This window comes from Micromys minutus, assembly GCF_963924665.1.
Source record: "Micromys minutus genome assembly, chromosome: 1".
Taxonomy (NCBI): Eukaryota; Metazoa; Chordata; class Mammalia; order Rodentia; family Muridae; genus Micromys; species Micromys minutus.
In genome coordinates, this window is record NC_137969.1 from 76,950,734 (window position 1) to 76,970,411 (window position 19,678).

General features: G+C 41.7%; 1 protein-coding gene across 1 annotated transcript in view; it reads right to left on the reverse strand.

Annotated features, from left to right (window-relative positions):
* Window positions 1-893: 893 nt before the first annotated feature.
* Window positions 894-19,678, reverse strand: part of F5 (coagulation factor V) — a gene marked incomplete at both ends in the record, with an annotated part of 61,900 nt that continues 43,115 nt past the window's right edge. The window contains 10 exons of the mRNA XM_080932903.1: window positions 894-1,040; window positions 2,256-2,438; window positions 5,724-5,875; window positions 7,955-8,099; window positions 10,082-10,237; window positions 10,659-10,762; window positions 11,743-11,814; window positions 12,545-12,661; window positions 14,861-15,040; window positions 18,032-18,239. Of these exons, the coding sequence (XP_080789029.1) occupies window positions 894-1,040; window positions 2,256-2,438; window positions 5,724-5,875; window positions 7,955-8,099; window positions 10,082-10,237; window positions 10,659-10,762; window positions 11,743-11,814; window positions 12,545-12,661; window positions 14,861-15,040; window positions 18,032-18,239 (1,464 nt within the window). The remainder of the gene's footprint in view (window positions 1,041-2,255; window positions 2,439-5,723; window positions 5,876-7,954; window positions 8,100-10,081; window positions 10,238-10,658; window positions 10,763-11,742; window positions 11,815-12,544; window positions 12,662-14,860; window positions 15,041-18,031; window positions 18,240-19,678) is intronic.

Consider the following 19,678-nt stretch of genomic DNA (forward strand, 5'->3'; position numbering starts at 1 on the left):
GGTGCTTCTGTCCCAAACAAGACAGATTCACAAGTCCGGCCGGCATGTGAGACATGTGCCCAGTTGTTTCTTTCCTCATAGAGAATCAGAACACTCGGGATGACATAGAAAGACAAGCTTTAAAAATCATTTATTTACTGTTAGCACTTGTGCGTGTGCCTGGGTCACACATGTGCCACAGATGCGTGCAGAAATCAGAGGACAGCTTTCAGAAATATGTTCTCTCTTTGCACTATGGTTCCAGGACTTGAATTCAGGCCATCTGGGTTTATGTTGTTTCGTTTTTGCGGTAAGCACTTTCGCCCACTGAGCCTCACTTAATTTTTAAGTTCTCACTTAATTACAACAAGGTATCTTTCTCTATTATAAAAAAACTTAACTATTTTCGTTTCCATTACTTATAAATTACAGTTTGCTCCTAAAAGAAAAATGTAGAAATAAAGGTTTTCTAGGTCCATGAAAAGTTTCTAAAAGTAGTATCACTGTCTAAGGGATTTGAAAGAGCCACAGTGAATCATATCATTCCATTATATAACTATTACATTATAGAATTTCTTTAATCAGAGTGAAAGGCAGTCATATTTTTCCGGGTCCTAATATTTTCCCATTTATATTCAAATCAGTGAAAAATAATAGTAGCTGTCTCACTTAATGACAGCAATGAAGAAACATTATAAAAGCATCTCATATAAACTTTATTCTCAATTAGAAAAAAAATAGCAGAGAATTTGTTAACATTTAAAATATCAGTACTATATTGCCTACTCTAAATGGTTTAGGCCTGAAGGAGTTTCTTCAGATTTATTTTCTCTTTTTTTTTCTTTCTTTCTTTCCTCCTCCTCCTCCTCCTCCTCCTCCTCCTCCTCCTCCTCTTTCTTTTTCTTCTTCTAATTCTAATAAATGTCACAGCCAAAGAGCTCCAGGCGAAGTGCAATACTTTGGTTCCATGTTTTAGGAATGATTCGGATAAATCTGGAAATAATAGGTGGGTTGAAAAAGTTCTTCATATGCCCTTTGGTATTGCTATTTCCTTCAAAAATCTGAAAGGAAAACAAGATAAAAATAGTCAATATTTGCATCATGGGTACCCATGTTTTACTCTTAATTTATGTTCCAAATTCAAAGTCAGTCGTCTTTGTTTTTTCTTTAACTATTCTCAGGCTACTGGGAAATCACAGGCCAGATAGATGTTCCCTTAAAGACACTCATTTCTCAAGGAGATATGTCTAATTAGGAAAAATAAACAAAACAGCCATGAGTGTTTCCAAGCCTCTTCTTAATCCTCTTAGTCACTGTGTGGCCTTAAAGAAGTCTTTATATTCCTCTGCCACATACTCAGAGTGAGGACAACAAAAGCTCTACCTCACAGATGCTGCACAGATTTGAAAGTGTGTGTAAATACACAGCAAGTGCCTAGTGAGCATCATGTAGAAGACGCCAAAAAATAGCTTGCTATTATTGATACTCAATGTAAACATGACCCTGCTGCTTTCTTTGTTTCTCCTTTTCTGTTGTATGCGTCTTCTCCTCAAGTGTTTGCTCAGGGCCGGATTTGTCACTCTCAGGATGTTCCTGAGATGTACACACAGCAGAGTCTTTATGCAGGAAGGTTTCCTGGTGTGAGCATTTGGGTAGAATTCAGTAAAACTCAGATCCTCTCCCTGTGTTGTTTTTCTGAGTTTTAGCCTGGTTCCCACTCCTGGATAACTAAGCTCTTTTCCGTGGCTCTGCTTCCGGTTGCATTATTAAACCAGCTGGTAAAAGGTAGAAGGACTAAAGAAAGTAATGGAGCAGTTGATTTCACAAGAGTCCTCCAAAGCGTTTCCTATTTTGTAGCAATGTGTCGTAGAGGCTTGTGGTCCTGGGCATCTCCGATTTGCTACAAGCAGTCAAGTCTATCTGCAGAGAAGGCTTTATCATTTTAGCAAAAGGTTTTCTGGCTAGGTTCACCTTCGTTCAAGGTCAGAGCTAACAAAAGCCTCACAGCAATCCCTGCTTTTTTGTCCTCCCTGTTTCCCAGGTGGCTGAGTCAGAAAAGTGGTACCAGCCACCACAGACGGGTAGGTGGGTGGGTGGATGGGGTAGGGGTGGCATGTGTGTGTGTGTGTGTCTGTGTGTGTGTGTGTGTGTGTGTGAGTTGAGATGGCCTGGGGGAGTGGGTCATAATCAGCATTGGCAAATGCATGCTGTTATTTCTTGTCAGGAAACAGTTTCCAGACAGTTTTCGAAACCTTCGCCAACACAGCATCCGGTACCTTGTCCACCATGGACGATTTCTGCCGGTAAGGTTTCCATGTGACACCCTGGTCACTATACTGGATGCTGTAGCTCTTCACAAACATCTCCGAGGACAGAGACTTACAGCCCTGCGTTACGATGGCCGTCACCTTCTTGATTTTGAGCAGATCAACTTGTAACCACTGCTTGTTGTTGTTGGCCTACGGAAGCAACAACACAGAGCACAAAACGAAGATGTTAATCCTGCTTCTAGTTAAGAACAAGATGGCTAGGAAGTGGGTAAAGCCTTCCGTCTCCTCTGTTACAAGTTGCTGTCTTTTAGAAGATTTCCCTGTGATTTCTTGTTTGTTGTTATGAATCATGACCAGGAAGGGAATCAGAGAGAGAGAGAGAGAGAGAGAGAGAGAGAGAGAAAGAAGGGGGAGAGGAAGACTGAGGAGGGAGGGAGAGGGGAGAGGGAGGGAGGGAGGGAGGGAGGGAGGGAGGGAGGGAGAGAGGGAGGGAGGGAGAGAGGGAGGGAGGGAGGGAGGGAGGGAGGGAGAGAGAGAGAGAGAGAGAGAGAGAGAGAGAGAGAGAGAGAGGGAGAGAGAGAGAGAGAGAGAGAGAAGGGGGAGAGGAAGACTGAGGAGGGAGGGAGAGGGGAGAGGGAGGGAGGGAGGAAGAGAGGGAGGGAGGAGGAAGAGAGGGACAGAGGGAGGGAGAGAGGGAGGGAGGGCGATAGTAATAGAGAATTTTGCATATGCATGACAGGGGAAGGCCATGCTGAAAGGAAATAAATGATTAAGAATGAAGTATAATGACAAATCACCACAGAGAAACCCTCCACAAAGAAACTTATTGCCTTGTGTACCAACTTAAAAAGATTGAATTTCTACTGATGTAGTCCATATCGTATACAATAATTTGCTTGTTTAGGTCTTTTGCTGTTCCAAGGTGGGGGCTTATTTAGTGCCCCCCCAGGTCTTCATAGCCATACAAGGTACACAGTTGGTGTTTAATAAGTAGCTGCTAGATGCTTATTGATAAAGAAATTTTACTTTAAACAAAAGAATACATTTCCAAATTATTTGTAAGTCTTCTTAAGAAATTCTGTGTAAATGCTATACACGGTTTCAGGGATGTCTGAGAAAGCATTGAGTATCTGCTTGAGGCATGTCTAGCCTTACAAAGTCTCCTCATATCCAGTGACATGCTCCTGAGGAGAGGTCAGGACTAATGCCTTGAGTTGTCTGCAATAAATTTCTGCCTTTGGGAGATGTCTTAAGCAGTTATGAATGAAATAAATATTATTTCCTCAAAGTCATTCATATTCATGTGGACATATGTGTGTGTGTATGAACATATATCTATATATTACAATGATATAGTTTTGAAAAGCAAATTGATTGAATTAAAGGATTAAGACTTTGCTAACTTTGTGAGACCTTCTGTGTGTCATTTTAGAGTGACTTAAAATCAAGGTTGTATCAATGATATAAGATGCAGGTGAAGAGTTTTTGTGTGTATCAGGTAAGAGACCCATGGACAGGGACAGATTGGCTGTGCACACCCGCATTTGTGTGGCTTTGATTTTCAGCTTCTTTAATATTTCTGTAGAAAGGTTCTTTTTTTTTTAAATCATTTTGTCAAAAGTTTTTCTGGATAGGCTCACCATCATCCTAAGTCAGAGCTAACAAAAGCCTCACAGCAACCCTGCTTTTCTGTCCTCCCTGTTTCCCAGGTGGCTGAGTCGGAAAAGTGGTACACATGGTCTCTAAGAGCAGCCTCTATATCATTTACATTTGCATTGATGTTTATGTTGATATATAAATACAATTTGTGCTGAGAGAAGGTTAGATCAAACAGAAATTTCTGAGAAATGCAGATTAAAAGTCACATTTAAAAATGAAGTTAACATTTATTTGGAGGGGTTTTAATTACAGTCTCAGTAATTGAAGCTAACTATATAGAAAGGATTTATTTTAAAGACTGTAGAAGAGAGTGGAACATGACAAGATTTATCATGTACAGATCTAAAAGGATGTCTGAGAAATAGCTATGCAGCACTTTTACTTATTTTTTATAATTTTATGTAAGTATGTAATATAACTTTACTACTTTAACTTCTCTGAGTAGCAGTTTTATTCTGCAAAATTGCAAAATAAAATGTTTGGGCTGCTTCACGCAGGGGACTGGCCTGAGTGTTAGCCAAGAATGAAATTCTAGCCAACATTCTGCGTCAACACGAAGCTGAGATGATTTGATCTGTGGTTGGAGAGCTTTGGAAAGATGCTTCACTATCAGCTGCTGCCAGTCCAGCATTCTGTGAGTCCAAGCTAAGCTAGAATGAGGTTCAGAGAACAGAGACTGGCCTCTGAGACACTATGTGGGGCTCACATGTCACACTTTCCTCCTTTCTAGTGGCCTACTCTGAGATTAGAATCAAGCTTTCTTCAGAGTTTAGGAATTGAGATGTTTTTACATATATAAGTATTTATATATTAAATATTATTTATATATTTACATATATTAGTATATATCTTCCAGGAGGGAGATGGGAAGAGACTAAGTAATAATCTTGGATTGTTTTGTCTGAAGGGGATCATAAAGTTATCATGGTATTGTGATCACATTACCTGATGACAAATGAAATAAAAAGCCAGCTGTTAATAGTTATCCTCAAATCAAGTGACCTGAAATACTCAGTGGAGTAATATCAAAGGCACTTTCTGGAAGGTGTTTGTTTAACTTGGGTCACTGCTTTATACTCCTGGTTTTATAGTTGCACTACCTCCAACTGTCTTGAACAATATCACAAAGCTCACAAAGAAAGGGAAGGAAAATTTTTGAAATGGCAAATTATGAAAAAAAGAGATACACTATAAACCATAATTATTTGTCCATTATTAATGTTAAAGTGTCTCAATCAAGAACAGGTAAGTGATGACTGGCCTCGCTCATTATTGAGGACTTACTTGTTGCCATGCAGAAAATATACAGAAAAGAATGAGCCTAAATCAGGTTTCTCAACCTGTGGGTAGAGACCCCTTTGGGGGTCAAATGGCCTTTCCACAGGGTTTGCATGCCATATACCCTGCACACCAGACATTTACACCGTGATTCTTAAAAGCAGCAAAAAATATAGTTATAAAGTAGTAACAAAAATAATTTTATGCTTGGGGTCACAACAACATGAGGAACTGTATCAAAATGTCACAACATTAGGAAGGCTGAGAACCACTGTGCTAACATATTTACTGTCTAGTTCTTTGCAAGCTGTTGTCCCTTCCTGTTTTAAATCAAAGCTACCAAGAGCTGCCAGGAAGATGTCTGACTTTTCTCTGAGTCATGGTTAGAGCTTGAAAGCTGTTGATTCAAGTCATCACAGATTCTCGGACCTGGAACTTCAGAGGCTCACACTCCGGTTCCCAGCCACCCTCCCGCTCCCTGTGGTGGTCATTAGTTTCTGGAGAGTGAAGAAACTCCATTTATATGGTTGATGTCACCTTGGCTTGCCAGGCATTCACAGAGCCCTGGGCATTCAGGCGGGCGAGAGAAGGCTCCCAGTAGCTTCCCCACCATGACTTTCTAAATGAAGATGCAGTAATTTGCTTGTTTTCTATCCTTCCATCTTCCAGGCCCAGTGGCGTGGAACATCCTGTCAAGAGGAAAGTAATATGATTAACTACACAGCACTAATGGTTCCTGCAGTGCATTGTGCAGCACAGAAGGCAAGAAATATCTCTTCCAGGGACAGCAAAACAAAGAACATTTGTTCAAGTTCAAACACCACTCTGGTGTTACTAATATACCCTTCAATGCTCACACACCCATCCGACAGAAGTGGGCACAGAGGACAGCAAGACACAGGAACCTGCCCAACAGGCGACTGTCAGGAGAACAGGAAACTGAACTTACAGCCGGTATGCCACCCAACACAGTATCTTAAGTGTGGATTTCCCCTTCTCCAGACAGCTGTGGAATCTCAAGTCTTTGCTTTGAGACAGATGGTGGTTCTGAACAGTATGTACCATGATGTGGCACATAATGACATGTCAGTTAATAGCAGACTATACAAGTGCTAGTGGCCCCATTAGGCCATGGAGCTGCTGTGACATCATAGCCTCTGTGGTTGTGATGGTGTTCATATGAATCAGCCCACTGTGCTAAGACATGCAGAAGAACAGTGCGCACAGTTACGTACAGTTCATAACACTCAGTAATAAACTCCAAAGTGACTGCTTTGTGTATTGACTATACTTCTTATTATTTTTGAACACTACTTATAAGAAATTAGCTTACTGTGAAACAGTGTCCTGTGATGCTCACTAGCCCCGTCTCTTGATTGTATCAAGAGACCACACTGAGTGATTGGCCAGCCTGGTGTAAACACAATCTGTGATTGCCCAGTAACAAACAAAATGGCCTAAAGATGCCTTTCTAAGCACAGATTGCCGCCATTAAGCAACTCACAGCTGCAATGAAAGGAGAGGTTCTTCCAGCAGAAGCTGTGGAGTTGCACTGGGGCTTTCGTAGCCACCTTTTCTGCTTTCTCTTTCAGCATTTTGAACACATACACTCTTTAGAATTTTGCCTAGGCATGACTTTGAGTGTTCTAGGCAAGCAAAGCTGACCTATTGGCCCAGGCAGCTGGGCATTTATTTTGGTGCTACTTTGTTTTTCCTTGAAGAAGCACAGACATTTTCTTGAAACAATAGCTTGTTTTCTCTATGTCCAAAAAAAAAAAAAAAAAGACACGTGCATAGAAAAAAAAATCCTGACTGAAGCTATCACTGGCATTGTGACTATGGTAGTTTCCCAGGGCATGGCAGAGCACATGATTCTATGTCCCTTCACCTACTCCTGTCTTTAGCAGTCAGTGGAGGCCTGGGGGAGCCAAGCCCTGGCCCACTGTTTTTATCTTTTTGTTCAGAATGCCTGGACAATGATAATATTTTCTATATGTGCCTGAAAGTTAAAAATACTGGAAAGTTCGTCTGGAGAGAGAGCTCAGCAGTTAAGAGCACTGACTGCTCTTCCAGAGGATCTGGGTTCAGTTCCCTGCACACATGTGGCAGCTTACTACTGTCTGTAACTCCAGGATCCAACACCTCCACGAAGACACAAATGCAGCCAAAACACCAATGTGCATAAAATAATAAATAAATAAATTAATAAAACAATACTGGAAAGCTTAAAAATCAGAATAATCAGCGGATTATTATGACTATTAATTGTGACCTAGATTTATTAGATCACAAGACAAATTTCATCCCCTGAAACAAAAGCTTAAAAAGCCTTGATTACACACCTAGGGTCCAGGACAGAGCTCACTCATGGTTTCAGAAATTGAAAGCCAGGTTCAGATTCAAAAGTGCCTACTGAATACCCAAAAATATGTCAGTAACACAGATCCTCCACTAAAGTTTGAGTGGCCTCAGGGACTTTGAATGTCAGGTGGCTCTCAATGAAAACAGACTGACAAGACAGTTTCTGTGATGTTCACACCATGCAGTGAGGAGTGAGGTGCTGCCCCATTTGCCCCAAACCCCCAGACTACTGGAACCAGGCTCTGTCTCTATTTAGATCACACCGAGAATATTCCCTACTGGAACTTGGCTTGTAAAGATGTTTCTGGAGCCTAGGGCATTGAAGGTATCTAAATTCTATTTTCCCACACCACCCAAATCTTGAGCCTTGGAGTGTCCATGAAAAGCTGGTGCTTCTTGTCCCTTACCGTTCACCTCACAGCCCTGCAGCTCCAACCGAAGGGCGGGTCTGTTGTAGGATTTGGTTGGATGTATCCTAATGTATCTAGCCACAATAGGTGGGTCAAATCGATTCTCTTTTATTGTAGAGGCATCTGAATTGCCAGCAAAATGCTAGAGGGAGAGAGGAAACCATTAATAACAATCCTCTAAAAACTGACTTTTTCTTTTAAAACCCATTTAACAAGTTTTGTAATTTTTTTTAATGGAAAATGGGATCAGTTTGATTTGATTTGGAAAACTGTGGATACTTCGGGGTAGCTATTGCTGATGCACTTTCTCCTGTTCTAACTTTGTAGAAACCCTTTGCTACACATACAAAAAGCAAAAAAAAAAAAAAAAAAAAAAAAAAAAAAAAAAAGATGGAAAGATGGCATGAAGAAAACAGACTATCTAAGCTCTCAGTAATCAAAGAATAACATGGCACTACCCCCGGGGAGGTTTTTGCTTACTTTGTAAGTTCTTATAGGTGGAGACAGAAACCTCTTTAGATAACTGTTGTAAACCATCCAACTGTCACAGAAAAACAAACACAAGCCAAGCATAGAAGCCATAGCTATAATGAAGGGTTAGACTTTGAGGATCCTGGGACTAAAGTGGTAAAAGAACCATCCTCAGAACTCCAGACTTTTTCCAATAAGAAGCCCTCCGCTGGGTCAGGAGAAACCAGAGTAGAACTCTATATCTACTTAGCAGCCAAGGGAAACAGTGCCTCCTAAGGTGCTCAGTGACAGCCTGGACTATGGCAGTCACCAGGCTGTGCTCCAGCTTCCCATTCCCTCACAGAGAAACCTTCCAGAGGTGAAGTGCTCATAAACCGGAAGTGAAGAGTAGGCATCTGTAAGACTGAGCACAATTAAACAGTAGAAGGAAATCTAAAAAGAAACTGACATTTAGAAAAGATTGGCAAATCTTTTTTACAGCGGGCCTGGCCTAAAAGTAAAAGAAGAGAAAATTTACGACATCAGAGATTATGTACAGACCTTGCAGATGTCAGGAGGATTTCGAAGGACAACTAATGCTAGACTCTACACGTGTGACCAACAACTTAAAGAAAAAGGGAAATTCATATTTTAGATGCCACACAAAGTATCATAACTCACCTAATATGAAATAGACTATTCAAATAACTTCTAAACTGTTAATGAAAGAAATTGAGTTTAAAATTTCCCACAGAGAGCTTCTTAGGTCTCTACAGATTTATGGGTGATTTTTGCCAAATGAAGGTATTAACACGGACGTCAGACATCTTATCCAGAACACAGAAGAGAATACTTCCTGATTTACTTAAATGTCTTCTATTACTGTGGTATTAAAGTTTGAGACAATCAAACTACAAAACCACCAACTACATGCCAAAGTCCCGCATAATGGATGTGAAAATCTTTAAGGTACGATTTTTGACTGCTATTGAGTTTTCCCTTTCCTTACTGGTTTATAAGCACCACAATTTAAGATTTTTGCCACTGTTAGAAACAGTCAAGACATCAAAGAAAATGCAGCACACGGTGAAGTGATTTACATGAAGTTCCAGTAGAAACAGACTCAAGGTGGTTTGTGCAGTGATGACAGACGGGCTCTCTGCGTTTGGGTATTTTTCTTTCGGGAGGAGCCTGAGGATGAGGAATGATCTAGGAATCTTGTCTGTGCTCATGGAGTGTCAGACAGGAGTCTGTCTGTCCTCCGGCATGTCCTGTTAGACAGCCTGAGAAGCACAGTGCCTCAGAGCATCACTGGGTAATCACGATCACCATAAATCAAGATACGTGAGACACATAACAAATTAAATATGATAATAGAACTCTTCCAGCAGCTGAACGGGGGTGGACACTGCTGTATACTACCTGCCAATCTGTTTTGAAGCAGTGCTTGCTTAAATATGTTTTTATTTTTCCTTTCAAGTTCCACGGAGATTTGAAGTTTTAGTAGCTCTATGTATCTTTTTTACAAACCCATAATCATAATATCACCTTTACTTCCTAAGACCTTTAGAAAGCCCTTCACTTTTCTAACTCCATGAAATGTAATTTGAAAGGCTACTTCTATGGAAAGCCCAGGGTGAGCCTTAAGATTCAGCTAGAAACATGTGCTCAAACCATCACGTTCTTCGTGCTGTTCCCTCTGAAGATCTGCCAGTTGGTTTGGTCAGAGCTGTAAGCCACTTGAAATTCCGTGGTAAAGTAAGACTTTAGGTAGTGTTTAGCACCTTGGGTTTGTATCCCTGTGACTACAACTTCCTTCTGCATGTCCACCTGCAATACAGTCAAGCCAGTAAACAGAACCATCCTGGTTAGTGAGTCATACCTTATCATAATTCAAGATATAATCATCTTTCTTTAGCATTGGACACTGCCCAAGGTCTTAGAAAATTCATAAAAGAGTGAGTTACAACCCACAGTTGAGCAGAGCACATCTGAACTTGAATTCAGTGCAGGGACCAAATAGCTGTGCTTCACTTTGGGAAAGCAATTGATGCCTTTGTTGGGGTTTTTTTTTCTTAGATTGAAAATGACATAATCCACCTCTGAGAGTCAATTATGAGAAAGCAACTGCTGAGGTCAGTAACTACATCTACTCATGGCTGTTTCCTTAATTGCTATTTCAAGAAACAACTAAGCCCACTGCCTGTGTGGTCATAATGGCAATAAATATTATCAGGCTAGTTAGACATACCTGGATCCAAGGTTTAATGGGAAAGTATAATGCAGTTTTTTCTATACTCCAAGCATTATATGAACCGCCATTGTTTAATCGTGCTAATCTGGGCTCCCAATAAGCTAAATTCAAAAGAAAAAAAAAGAAATTTGTAAATTAATTTATTTTTGAAAGGAAGTCTTATATAGCCCAGCAGGACTAAAGTTCACTCTTTCTGACTCAACCATATATTACCATATACTGCCTGCCTTTAAGTACTTTTTTTTTCCCCAGTAGAAAACTACCAATTTCTCAAATAAAATTAGATTCTTGGAGGGTTTATGTTATAGTTAAGAGACCAGGCAGGTGACACGGAGAAGCCATTGCTCAATGATGAAACCTTGGCTGCAGGCCATGTTTAGTCAGTTGTAAACCATCATCCACCCTTTCTTGCACATAGGTCATGTTTGTGTTTTCTCAGTTATGTTGATATGGCTACTGTTGAGTGTGCCTACCAAACAGGAAGACTTGGGACGCATATGTGGGAGCCTCATTATTCTTTTGATGACAGCCTCTAGATCTCAGGAAGGAGTCTGAGGCAAAATAAAAAAAAAATGTAAGAGATAGTTTGATAATAACATTTCTTGACTAGATGAATGGCTAGCATAAATATTGAGACCAACTTCCTTGGATGATAGGACCTTGTGAATCTGGCTGGAGATTATGTGTGTGAGCCAACGTAGGCAAGATAAATGGAGTTTGGAAATGATTAGAAGGTCATAAGATAAAGCTATTTTTTTCCCCTGCCAGTTCCCTGTAGAGCTTCTGGGCTGTCTAGGTAGAGACATCAGCAAAGTTGAGTTCTTGATTTTTCCTAGAAAAGGCCCTTTGGAACAATACACATCACAAGAAGCGGAAATGACAAAGGTATGAATAGGATTTTTGTTCCCGAATTTTTTCCTCTTCCTGTACCAGAGGAGTGGCACAAATGGAGTGGCTTCATCAAGCTCTCACAGATGAAAGCCAGAGACGGGAACTGGCCCGCAGATGGACTGTCCTGTATAGCTTTGTGACTAGTTTACCGTGACCATGGCTAGTCACAGGTGATGAGGTCCATACTCACTCAGATATTCTGAAGCCTTGATCTGTGAATCAGCTATGACGCCAGTACTTAGACCCAGTGGCATCTTACACTCTATGAAAAGACAGAGACAAAAATAAATACCTTTTGCTTAGAAAAATCCATGTAACAACTAACCTCTATGGCTAGAGATTATTTTCATTTACCATCCATGGTAATGGCTTTAATATGCCTGATTAGAAAGAGATAAATGCTCAGCAAGACAGGTGCTTCTTAGTATAGTAACCGCCACAGTAGAAAACAACTGGAGTCTTTAAAAGATACACTTAAGGTGATGTCTGGTTGTATTTTAAAGCAGACTATTTACATTAAGCTATTCATGAGCCTGCACCCTGGGCCACTGACCTAGAGAGCACAAGGTCTTTACATCTTGCTCAAGGAGAGAAATACCAGACAATGGGTCCCTGGATGTGAATGCTGTCTTTGATAGTCAACAGATGCTTGGCAAGAACTGTTTATGAATGGAGAGACCACTACCTGTGACTGCAGAATTCTCGTTATTCTTTCGGCTCTACTCTAGAACTTAGAGAGCTTCTTGTATATCCTTTCCCATGGATCACAAACTATGAGGGAGGCCACTTACTCTTGGTTCCCCAGCCATGGGATATTTGACCTATTGGTTAGAGTTGTAAAGATAATTGTTACTGTTTTTAGTGGCCAGGGGAAAGGCCTGTTTTGACATTTTCACAACTGAATGGTGGGAATCGGATTATTTGCAGTCTGGAAGTTGGGAATCGTCTATTCTCAGGCACTCCCTCACCAGTAAACACCATGTGAGCGATACCTTTGTCTATGATGAGAAATGGCGTTTGCATGCCAGCTATCTGGTTCTCTCCAACCTCTGTGTCTAGGAGCCACCAGCCAGGCTTGGATGCCTTCATTTCCAGAGTTTTAAATGAACCTAAAATAGAGAGTGAAGGACAGGATTAGAAACTCATGGATTAACAAGTTAATGTTGTGACAGAGCTCTCCATGAATCTTGAAGTCCCTTCCCAAAGCTGTGGAGGAGACATAAATTAAGAGTGGTGCATTTCTCTTGAGGCCATTACAGCCAAAAATGAAGCCAGCAGCAGCTATAGTACCAGCACCAGTAAATCACTAAAACAAGGGTGGGGAGATGCACAGTCAGGAGAATGCTTGCCTAGAATTCACAGGTCCTGACTTTGATGAAGAATCCTATACACCTCAGTGTATGCTGCAGTGTACACTGTATACAGGTATATACACAGCACACCTCAGTGTATGCTGCAGTGTACACTGTATACAGGTATATACACAGTACACCTCAGTGTATGCTACAGTGTACTGTATACAGGTGCTCATAAGGAGGAGACAGAAGAACCAGGAGTTCAAGGCCATCTGTTACTGCGGTGGAGGTGGGGGGATTGGGTGGGGGAGCACACACGAAACTATTTTGAGTAAATAAGCCATCAAACAAACAACTAAGAAAAACATAGCTAAAAATAAATCACTCAAACACAAAAATAAAACTATACTAGCTCCCCTTTAAAATGAATTTTCATTTATCTAAATGTACTGTTACAAGTGCACAATCCAAGTACTCAACTTCATGTTTCAAAATGGCTTCAAATATCAGCTTTATGGCTATAAAAATGTGTTTTCTTTTACTCTCTTCTTTTTAATATGTAAGGAATAAAAATATCCTTTATGGTTTCAAATACTCTAAAATGTGTACACACTTGGATAAATGTACATAGATTGCTTCAGAAAAAATTTAAAAGTTTCAAATTTTTTCTTAGCTTATTCTTAGTGACACTTAATATCTACTCTGCCAATTGACCTGATGCTTAGACTGTTGACAATAATTTAGGATCATGTCCCTGATTCTGAGTAAAAGTTAACAGCTGATGGTTATCCACCTCAAACACAGTGAATAAGACTTCTTTTGTTATTTTCTGATGAATTTAGTGCTTCCTCCTGTCTCTGAAGTTAAACAAAACATCGCTTTCTGTATTTTTTAGAGAGTGCATGAGAGAACCCAAAAAGAAGCCATTGCTTTGCCTTCTTAGACCCATCTGGACCCCAATTTTCACATATAAGACCAATTCACACAATGACTTTCTCCATGTCCACATATGAAGCCAATTCACACAATGTCTTCCTCCATGTAAACATATGAAGCCAATTCACACAATGTCTTCCTCCATGTAAACATATGAGACCAATTCACAGTGATTACCTCTGTGTTCACATATGAGACCAATTCACACAATGACTTCCTCCATGTTCACATATGAGACCGATTCACACAGTGACTTCCTAACCCTAACTCCTGTAGTGGGATTGCCTTTCACTGGTTTCTCAGACTTTGGAAGAGATGCAGAAGAGACCCTGGCTCTCCTCCCTAAGACTTATGCTTATCCAAAGTCTCTGAGGGTAAAGTCTCAGTAGATGGGCATCGTAGTCAGTGTACTGGGTCTCCAGCAGCATCTTGCTCTCATATCTCCTTTCACTAGCAGATCTCCCTGGAAACAACGTAAGGACACAACAACAAAACCTTTGCTGATGACTGCAGTGTGTTTAGATTTACACTAACCCTCCCACTTTCTCACGCAAAGATCTAAATACCCCCGTTAGCTCTTAGAGTCATCAAAAGGATCTTTCCCTCCAGAGTGATGAATCTGTTCAAGATTATGACTCCCAAAGTCACTTCCTCAGAAAGGTCGGGGTGAAGGTCGCAGAAATGGATTTCAAGAATCCAGAAGAGCTCAACTTAAGTTTCTAATCAACCTCTGAGCAGCAACTGTTTCTCTTTTCCTGTGCCTTGGTGACTTATCTTGTCGTGTACTGAAATCTAATTCTTATAACACACAGAGGCCCAGGAGAAACTGCATGGGACACAGAATCCCTGAAGAACCTAATGGTCTTGCAAATCTGTCCTTCCAGATGTCTGCACACAGCTCACAGGAGATCTGTTTTGTGCGCTGTGCACAGCATGGAAACAGCTTTGCCTTGGATTTAGACTATCATATTCTCTTCTGATTACTTAAATAGCAGATGTACAAGGAGAGAAAGGGAGCCAATTACAGGTGCCTCATCTTGCTATTTCTTAGCAGGGACCTCTTCCTCAGATCTTTACCAGGCAGAAGGGGCCAGACCCCTGAGTGGTGCTGTTTGGTCCTATTATCCAGCAAGATCTGGCCATGAAAGTGAACCACGTGAATGTCTTGGGAGCCGCCCATGTTCAGCAGATGTAGTCTCACCCACTCCTGCTCGTACATTCTCAGGCCAGGCAGGTTGTAGATCAGCCCATTAATTGCTGAAAGGAAAGAGAGTTGCAATCAATTGAAAACTTGTATACACAGGAGGAGGCCCTCCCACTCACCACCTATCTTCCTCATTGCTGGGCATTCTTAGGCCTACCCAGACATAGAAAGTGTCCTTGGCAGTTTCATAGAACCAGTAAGAGGCTGAATTAAAACTTCCAACTCCTTAGGCCACTTCACAAACACTTATGAAAGTGTGAATCAGCTCCATTTCAAAACTGTTTTTGTCTCTCTTTTCTCTAGATTTTGTCCCTCTCCTGCTTAAGGCTTTGCCCATTTGTCCTTCACATTGATAGTGTAAATGTTCCTTTGCTGCAGAGAAATGAGAAAGGGCAGATAATGCAAAGTCTTATGGTGAGAGTGAATAACAGGTTCAGTGTGTCACACACTCCTTGTAGAGACTGCTCCTCTACCTACCTCTCAGGTCAGAGTCCAAGATTGCCACCAAGTACCTACATTCCTTCTGTGAAGGAGATGGATTTGATTTGTTTCGGTTTGAGATGGGGTCTTGGTATATACATTATGCCAGGCTGGAATTCACTCTTAAGCCCAAGGTGACCTTAAGCTCAAGGTCTTGTTTTATCCTTGGACACACTACCATTGTGTGTCTGCATATGGCGTATGTATGTGTATGTGTGTATGGTGTATGTTTGTGTCTGTGTGTGTGGTCTATGTGAGTGTGTGCATGTGTGTATGTGGTGTGTGTGGTATATGTCTGTGTATGTGTGTGTGTATGATGTATGTCTGTGTGTGTGATGTATGTTTGTGTGTGTGTGTGATGTATGTCTCTCTCTGTGTGTGTGATGTATGTCTGTGTATGTATGTGTGTGGTGTATATATATGTGTGTGTGGTGTATGTGTAAGTGTGTGTGGTGTATATCTCTGTGTGTGTCTGTCTGTATGATGTGGTGTGTGTGTGTGTATGTGTGTGTGGTGTATGTCTGTGTATATGTGTGTATGTGGTGTGTGTGGGGGTGTATGTCTGTGTGTAGTGTTTGTCTGTGTTTGTGTATGTTTAAAGCACCTGATACAACCTTAATTGCCTAAAAATATAACACAAGAAGGTTAATGATAACTGTAGTTGCTACCAAATATTTAACTGGAACATAAACAAGAAAAGAATTCTTTTCTTCAATGGATCGCTGTAGGATTTTGGAAACCAGTCAAGAAAACATTTGGAAGGAAAGAAGTTGAAATTGTTTTGGCACTTGTGAAATCACACCAACTGTGGGAACGCCTAGCTACATACCTGGGCACCAGCCCTCACCCCATGCCGAGGTGCTAACTGTGTTGGGTGTGCGGGATATAGGAGTGAGGCCTTTAAACAGAAGGACTTAGTGCACATTTAGACGGAACTGAGGGACAGGACTTGTTCACTTACTCACCATTTCTTATATCTCCTGAGCACATGCTTCACAAGCCAGGCAGGGGCTGGGGACTGAGAGATCTGTTTACCACATAGCAAATAAAATTCTACAGGCTGGGATTACAGAGTGTCTTCAAATTATGCTGCATGAAGCTGTACTGAATAGATTTGACTTTTTGAGGAAATCAGGAAGTACTTCTTAGAGGGTGCACCTTAAGCAAAGGGCCTAGCTGAGAGACAAACCTGTCTGACTCTGAGGCCTGTTCTTTCTTACTAGGCTGAGAGGGTTTCTAAAGGATTCACTTCCTGCTCCTGTGAGCAAGTTCCTGGGCTCAGAGGCCTAGAAGGAAGAGAAGGGAAGGGAAGAGAAGGAAGGGGGAGGAGCCAGGAACACTCTTTTCAGTCTGTCCCATAGCTGTCTGAATCAACTGTATTCTATTTAACACTCGGCTGGCTAGAGGTGGCCTCTAATAGCATGTCATAAAAATATCTTGACCTGTGTGAGTGTGTGTGTGTGTGTGTGTGTGTGTGTGTTTATTCTTTGAGACAGGTCTCATGGGGAAGCTCAGGCTTATCTCCAACTTACAGTTCTCTTACCCAGCATCCAGAGTGTTGGGATTTTAGGCCCATGCACGTTTCTTCTCTTCCAATATTCTGACAGACTCATTACCTAAAGCACAAGTCCTTAGTAATCTGAAATTTCAGGACAACCACCACTATTTTCAAACTATGAAATAGGCCTTAGCTATCTTTCATTTACTTATGTGTGTGTGCGTGTGCATGTGTGTGTGTGTCCAAATGGCTATGGCATGTATGTGGAGAATAGAGGCCACCTTGTGGGGATCTGTTCTTTTTTCTCATCATGCAAGTTTGGGATAGTGATCCTTGGGTTTGGGGGAGTGGTCCTCGGGTTTGGAAGCAAGTGCTCTTCTTACTGAGCCTTCGTAGCAGACACTGGTCTTTATGTAATTCTGGTTTCTAGCTGTTGTCATTTTGGCTGTGTTTCATTTGGCCTTTTTCTAAAACTGTATTGTAATTTATCTGCCAATGTACAGGCTACAGGCAGATCAGAAGTGGGGCAATCAAAGGACTTCTGAACAGAGATGCTTTCCCCAGTGTGACCTTTGAAGTGCAGATTGTCTTGCCAACGCCCCATCATCTGACTGCTTAACTTTCTTAAATTCCCAGGCTGTCTGGCATAGCTGCTGGCTGCAAGTTCGAAGAACTTCCCAGAGCCACACTGATTTCTGAAGAGACACACGTGCGATCACGTCTTAGCGTGAGTACTCACTTTTTTTAGAGAACTAGAAACAAGGTCACTGGTGTCATAAAGAGTGGTTCCATTCTCACTCCAATGTCTGCTGCGGTCTGGGGTGCAGCGCCCACTTTCTCGGTTTGTTGGGCAGTAGCCCATGTGTGCTTTCCTGTATTCTCTCCACAAGCTTCAGCAGGATTTGCTACCAGCCAAATCCTCTCTCTAGGATGCTGAGGAGCCAGGTTTAACTGATGCTGCTAACTCCTCAGGAACACCTCAGGTCTAATCTTGGGAAGACCTAAGGGCAGGAACCGCTGTGACCCGCTGGGCTTTAATCAGAGATGAAGGACTGAGATAAAATACCGTAAAACTCGTGGGAATTTTTGGCGTCTGGAGATTCAGTTCTCCGTGACCCTTTGGACTTTTCATAGTACCAGCTCTTCTTCTCATCAAAGGTCATAAAGAGTAAGACAAACTCTCTCATGTCCATAGGCAGGTTGCTTTCCCTGTGGAGTGTTCCCTTCCGGCAGATCAGAAGGGGGCCGATTAAGCCTGAGTGGATGTCTCTCTCCTGGAGGAAAAGAAAAGCAAACTGCAAACGCTTTCCTTTTACCTGGATTTTTCTCCAGATCTGACTATCACAGCTCTAACATAACAGAAAATCTCATCTTAGAGGCTTCAAACCTGAAGATCAGTAATAAAACTGGGTATTTATCCTTTATCCCAGCAACAATAACAACACTGACAAACAAATAGATACTGCTTATTGAACAGCTATAGTGTGCTGAAGGCTTTGTCTGTAGTGTTTCATTTAATTCTGACAACTATCCTAAATGTCAAGTGTCAATATACATTCCTTGAACATCTATTTTCTAATTTCTCTCTCCCTGCCCCATTCCCTTTCCCTCTGCCTTTCTCTCCCTTCACATGTTGGAACTAGAAACTGACCCGATTTCCATTCCCAGCCTCTTTTTAATTTTTCAAGTTAACATCTCACTAAATTGTTCACACCATCCTTTATTACACTCTGAGCCGAATGCACAGTGGCCTCCGTGGCTGGAATCACAGGTCTTGACCACCACACACGCATATCCTACTTTAGAACCCGAGGTTATGAAAGGGTAAATTGTTTTCCTAGTGTCCTTGTAGTGACAAGAATGGGTATTTACATCTAAGCTTAGAAGAGCTCCCACACAGATGTGTGGGGGTGGGTGTTGCTCAGTGGTGAATATTTGTTGAGTATAAAGGAGACCCTGATTTTGGTGTTCAGCATTGGAAAAAAACACCAAACAACAACATCAACAAATAAATAAGAAACCGAGTCTGCATGCTTTCTACTATACCCCCTCCCTAATAACATTTGCTGAAAAAAACACATGCATATTTACTACATGTAGCATGTGGTTTTGAACGCTGTGTATATTTTGGAATGGAAAGTAAAGATCCTTAAGTTTCCAGTGAACCGCTTATAAGAGCTTATCAGTTCTGTTCAGGAAGACTGTCAAAGCGTTCCACTGCACCTGGAAGGCTGGCTGGGTGGGTAGGTGTGTGGTGCAGTAAGTGGGAAATTGCATCTTTCATGACAGAGTGGCTCAGGGGGTAGGTAGCCAGCTCTTGTCCCCTTCATTCTTGCCTGAGGCTGACTGAGCATGTGCTGTGTTGTGTCTGGTCCTCAAGTGGCACAGGTGAGTAATTACAAGACACCCACATGGCAGCCTGGATTCTATCATTGGTGCCTTTCCCCGGGGAGCACCATGTTCGGGGGTGGGGGAAGCAGGTTCCACATGGTCAGAGACAAGCATGGTATTTCTCGAGAGGCTTTTCACACGAGGTGGGGTCATCACTAGGCATGTGATGGCTTTGACCCCTTCATTTGCTTCCAAAAAGTATACATCTCTGGCATCCCCTACCCTGGTAGAAATCAGCCTCAACCACTGGTCCAGGTACAAAGGAGTACCCCAGATACCTTGTCTTAGCACAGGAACCTGCATCTGAGGTCAAATCTGAACC